This window comes from Triticum aestivum, chromosome 2B (assembly GCF_018294505.1).
Source record: "Triticum aestivum cultivar Chinese Spring chromosome 2B, IWGSC CS RefSeq v2.1, whole genome shotgun sequence".
In the NCBI taxonomy this organism is placed as follows: Eukaryota; Viridiplantae; Streptophyta; class Magnoliopsida; order Poales; family Poaceae; genus Triticum; species Triticum aestivum.
In genome coordinates, this window is record NC_057798.1 from 98,636,357 (window position 1) to 98,641,943 (window position 5,587).

General features: G+C 44.1%; 1 protein-coding gene across 1 annotated transcript; it reads left to right on the forward strand.

Annotated features, from left to right (window-relative positions):
- Positions 1–1,365: 1,365 nt before the first annotated feature.
- Positions 1,366–2,427, forward strand: LOC123040627 (uncharacterized). Its single transcript, XM_044463416.1, has 3 exons — positions 1,366–1,660; positions 1,848–1,936; positions 2,069–2,427. The coding sequence occupies exons 1-3, from the start codon at positions 1,391–1,393 to the stop codon at positions 2,220–2,222; spliced, it is 513 nt and encodes a 170-aa protein (XP_044319351.1). The 5' UTR covers positions 1,366–1,390; the 3' UTR covers positions 2,223–2,427.
- Positions 2,428–5,587: the final 3,160 nt, after the last annotated feature.

Below are 5,587 nucleotides of genomic sequence, written 5' to 3' on the forward strand. Positions count from 1 at the left end.
AATGTGGACGGGTCCCTCGTCCCTGGTAAGAACCATTCAGGCTAGGGTGTAGCTGTTAGAATGAAGGATGGCAACTTGGCCTATACTCGGGCTGGGAGACAGGAGCATATCACGGATGCCTTTGCAGCGGAAATCATGGCTATGTCGCATGCGGTGCATATCGCGGCGGATCTTGGCATCGTCCGGGTGGAACTGGAGACGGACTCCCAACTGGTGGCGGACGCTTTGGACTTGCAAAAGGCCGACTCTTCGGCATATGTTGTTGTCATAGAAGACATAAAATACCACTTGAAACTGTGGTTTTCCAAGTTTTCTATTTCTGTTTGTAGGCGTAGCGCAAACTCTGTTGCTCATGAACTTGCCATTGTTGGTCGTGGATGTGAACCTAACCACTCTCTAGAGTGGGAGTCTGATGTACCTGCCCATGTGGGCGTTCGTGTCTTGGGCGATTTGCCCAAGAGCAGTTAAGTTATAAAGCTTTGGCTTTGCCCTAAAAAAATCCAACAACGGATGTAACAAAAAAAGCCAGCGCCATAGTAGGTCGTAGCTCCGCCGCTATGGATGTAGCAAATCCGGCGCCGGTAGTAGCAAACAATGGCGACAGTTGCAACAAAAAACTTGGCCACTTCTAGCAAAGTTCTTCTCGCTGGTTGCCTCGCTTAGTTCGCTTCTCCTTCGTCGTCGTTGACGTGGGGTTGCAACTTTTCTGCACACGGTTCCAGCACCATCAGCGGTGGGTTGTAACTTTCATGTGCTCCTCGCCGTCCGGTAGAGCAGAGTTGCAATCATCTCGCCGGCCGATGGTAGCACTTCGTCGCTGGTGACAGAACTTACAGTTGCGAGAGACATGGAGGGAGGCTGCGGTATGTGAAGAAGCGGAGCCGCGACGGCTGGGGGGTTGAAGAAAGAGGAAAGGAGAAGAGCAGTTTCGCGCGCGGGCCCATCCATGTACACTTGGCTCGCGTGGGACGGTTGTTTCCGTGGGCGCGTGCGCCAGCTTGGCGTATGAACCGGCAGAAAGTTCGGCCGGTCTGCCGGCTCGAAACGTTTCCTAAATAAAAATAAGATGAAGATTTGCAGCAGAGGGGTTACTTCAAACTTGTACAGTATGTGTTTCTGTAGAATTTGCACTCAACCCAAATTAACATGTTCGTTGCGTCACGTTTCGTGTTTTTGCTCACACGGTACCATAACGGCGCGGGCGTGACCAGTTCACGTGTCGTACGCGTTGCCAAGCAGCGCATTTGGTCACCGCACGCTGGCGAATCCTCACTCCTCCGGTCTTCGCAAACTCCACGTCCCCACCGCGTCAACCAAACGCGCCTAGCCCGCTATATAGCGACCTGGGTTGACACAACGAAATTGCTGTGCAGACGAAACTGCACACACGATGTGTAGCCGACAGTCAAGTCCAACCGTAGAACAGTGCTGCTGCTGTGCATCACATGGCTTGAATTTAGCATCGTCCACAAATCGTCTGCGTGGCATCGTGTGTATAGCAGCGTTCTTGACACAAAGCCAACTCCCTCCCGTGCTAGTCGGCAACCGGCAACCAAACTACTCCCGCAGATCGATCCTTGGGCGAGAAGAAAGAAAGGAAGAAACACCAATGGCGGCCGCTGGTTCCTCCGCCGCGTGGAAGCGCTGGCTCCGCCCTGAGGTACGCGCGATTCAAATCCCCCGCTCCTCCCTCTCGTTCCTCCTCGGCCCGTAGATCGGAATTTTCCGTGATCGATGAAACGAACTAGCCATGCGTTTTTCTCTTCGTGTTCCGTGATCTCGCTGGGTTTTCGGCGGAAGGTTTGATCTGTTTTTCTCGCGATGAATCACGCGCTGGCACGGTGCAGGTGTATCCGATCTTCGCGGCGACCGGCGTGGCCGTCTCCATCTGCGCCATGCAGCTCATCCGCAACATCACCACCAACCCGGAAGTCAGGTACCGACCCATCACCCATGCCTGTCTTGCGGCGGAGACACCGATCTGACTTCAACCGCCGATGGTTGACGAGACCGTTTTCCAAATCTGAAACCCCGCCGCCGTTCGTTGTCGTGTCGATCTGTTGTGCAGGGTGACGAAGGAGAACCGGGCGGCGGGGATCCAGGAGAACTTCGACGAGGGGAAGCGCTACTCGCAGCACGGCTTCAGGAAGTTCATCGACCGCCAGCGCCCCGAGATCATGCCGGCGATCAACAACTTCTTCTCCGACCCTCCCAAGTATTAGTTCAGTTCAGGCAGGCCGCGAATGCCTCTCTTCGTTCCTTCCCAAGATTGTGCCAGGATTTTAGATACTGCCGACGATGTTGTTTGTCATAATTGGAATCATTTGCATGGCCATGGATTGATTTGATTGCCTGGCTGTACGCTTAAGAATCATATAATTCGATTCATTGCCTGGCAATGTTAATATTTGATCATGTTTACGAGTATTACTTTTGTGATTTTAGATCTCTGATTTTGTTTTTCTTTAGGCAAGCGTCAATTAGCGGCCGTGTATTGTTGCTGTTTAATGCCCTCCAGTTGCTTCACCGTAGCACCTCTACTAGGTCACAGGCACTGCTTTTTTTTTTAGAAACAAGACCGCATGCACATAAGCAGAACCCAGCCGGAAAAACCTTTGGGCCTCTTCTCAGCTAAGCATGGTTTTTAAGCAGCCCGCTATAGCACCACCATAGCACACTATAGCCTTTAAAAAAGGTCATGCGCTAAGGGTTTTTTGTCCAAACACATGAACAAACATTTTAAATAGCCCGCTATAGTATCGCTATAGCACGCTATAGCATTTAGAAGAGGTCCGCCGCTAAGAGGCTTAGCGCGCTATTTAAAATTTTACAGCTAAGCCTAGAACCCACAAAGCCCAATACAAATGTTCGTACAGCAGCTCTAGTCCATCTAATTCAGAAAAACCTGAATATTGGGAGGGTGGCATTTAAGGCTTTGTACATTCTTAGGTGCTCAGGGAAGATGGTCAGAGAAATAGCCGAGTTTTTTTTATTTTTACGAAAGGGCCACGTTTAATTGTTCCTCCCGAAGGATGTGGTACAATTCAAATTCTTGATTTGGGGTATCTCACTGCCAGATAGTAATCTCACAAAGTGTGTCCCATATGCCCAAAATAGCGGCGCTGAACTAATTACTAGATATGATAGTCTTAGGATAGTCAGATGGTAATTGAAGAAGATGTTGGTCCGAAGATACTTACATCACAAATTCTTTATCTTGAGATCTCAACCTTTCTGTTTTGTAAGCATGTGGTACACTATAGTAGGGGACTATACACCAAGGGCGTGGATAGCCCGGATTGACAGGAGTTTCTAAGGACTCTCCGGGCTCCGGCCAAGTCGTTCGAAGGCAGGCACTTGGAGGAGATAAGAGTGGACATGTCAAATCCTGGAACTTATTGTTGTGAGTGATATATTCCTCATACTCGTAAGAGATTGAGTGATATATAAGCCCTGCATGCCCTCACCAAAGATTCAAACCATTTTCTGAAGCTATTATCGCAAGACCTAGTATGATAGATCCAATCCGTAATCTACACCCTTTATTTATCAATCTATACCCAATAATAAAGTGATTAGTACTTCTAGCCGCCCGTTTCAAAATTGCCCCTAAAGTTAGCACAAATTGCCATCCATAAGTAAGAAAAAAATAAACCAGTTTTCCCCTATGAAGGCGCTTTTCGTTGATTCATTTAGTCGCAATCCAATCACAAGTTGGCAAATAGCGCACTAGCTAGAGGTTCCCTCTTCCAAAAGAGAGACGCAGGTTTGATCCCACCTAGCTCCCTTTTCCCTCCCTTTTCTCTTTTATAAATCATGCACACCGGAGAGCCAGCGCGCCCTATTGGGCTGAGCGAGTCTGGACACTCTTTGTTCTTTATTGCAGTTATTTTTGTTATTTGTTATTTGTTCTTTCTTTTCTGTTCTTATATTTTCTTATTGAAAATAATTCAGGATTTCCAAAAAGAATTCAAGTATAATTTTTTTTGTGAATTTACGAAAACAATATTCCAGAAATCATAAAATGTGTGTGATTAAAAAAAATGTTCATAATTATGAAAAACTATTTGCATATTCAAAAAATGTTTGTGAATTTGAACCAAATGTTCGTGCATTCAATTTTTTTCATGATTTATCTAAAATGTTCAAAAACCCAAAAAACTGATCATGAATTACAAAGAAGTTCATTGATTAAGAATGTTCATGAATTCGGAAAATGTTCATGCATTTCCAAAAAATGTTCACTAATTCCAAAAGTGTTCATTGATTCAATAAAATGGATGGTTCATAATATTTTTTATCAATTCAAAAAAGGTTTGCGGACTCAAAATATTTTCATTGGTTCAAAAAAACTTTGCCGGTTCAAAAATTATTCATGAATTTGTAACACCAACTTAAAAATTGTTTACGAATTTATAGAAAATGTTCGTGATTTTGAAAATGTACTTTGCTCTTTTCATCATAATGCAATATTTGTTGAGCATCACTGAGGAGTACGACAAAAAGGCGTAAACAGGTAGCGGCAACTAGATAGATATTTCTTTTGTCTAATAAATTGAGAACGACTTGAGTACATTTCAAAAAAGAAACATCTCATACTTATTTTGCTGCACAACACCATTTATCATGTTGTTTGTCATGTAGTACTGTGAAAGATTTAAAGGAATTTGCTAATGTCGTCGAGTGCGTCGGGTGTGTGCAAGAGGGATGATTTTTTCTTTCTCGTTGTAACGCACAAGCATGTTTGCTAATATACTTTTATAACCAACACGTAGGACTATTACCATGGAAATGCCGAAAACCGGGTAAACCAACGTGTCTCCGTCGTCTTCGATGATATCTCTAAATTATATCCATCTGTATCACCTTTTGACGTCTTTCGTTATCCGGAGGGAGTATCCTTTTTCTTCGCAAGTCTGTTTATTTTTTTAATTTGAGTTAACAGGAATTGACCAAATAATGCTATGTCTCGTAATTAAGCCCCACGAGTGGTGACTTTTTTTTTGTAAATTACTCTCAGTGGAACATGATAATCCCTCCGTTCATTTTCACAAATAATATTTTGATATTTTAACATATACTACATATAGTCTGAAATGAGTGGAGAGACCGGAAATCAAATTTGGCTCCCGGGTGCACGTGCTTCTGCACGCTAAAAATATTTTTTAAACGTCAAAAAAATCCAACAAAAAATCTTCACGTTCATAGTTGCATCTAAATGTTCATTTTGGCATGTGCAAAAAGAAGAAAAAATGAACACTAAATATTACCCCGCATGTCATCCCAAATTTATTTTTTCACCGACAAAACACTGCTCTATTTTGCATGAAAAATGTTAAGAAGTTTGCGACACTAATATAAACATAAAAAACATCAGATTTTTTCAAAACATTTAACATATATTTTTGGTTACTGTTCACACAGGAGCAAATGCTCCCGGGAGTAAAAACGCCTTCCCTGAAGAGATACACTCAAACATGTCTACATACATCCGATTTAAAAATAAAATAAAACATATCACGAAGAGTGCGAGTATATCTTTTGCGCGGCAGCGCGGGTCCATGAGCCGAGCCCAGGTGAACCACCA

Bases quoted from the DNA above. Each gene is read 5' to 3' on its own strand.
- LOC123040627 (XM_044463416.1), top strand. From the start codon at position 1,391: ATGTGTAGCCGACAGTCAAGTCCAACCGTAGAACAGTGCTGCTGCTGT. The intron at 1,661-1,847 runs GTACGCGCGATT...GGCACGGTGCAG, and splicing joins AGCGCTGGCTCCGCCCTGAG to GTGTATCCGATCTTCGCGGC. The intron at 1,937-2,068 runs GTACCGACCCAT...TCTGTTGTGCAG, and splicing joins ACCACCAACCCGGAAGTCAG to GGTGACGAAGGAGAACCGGG.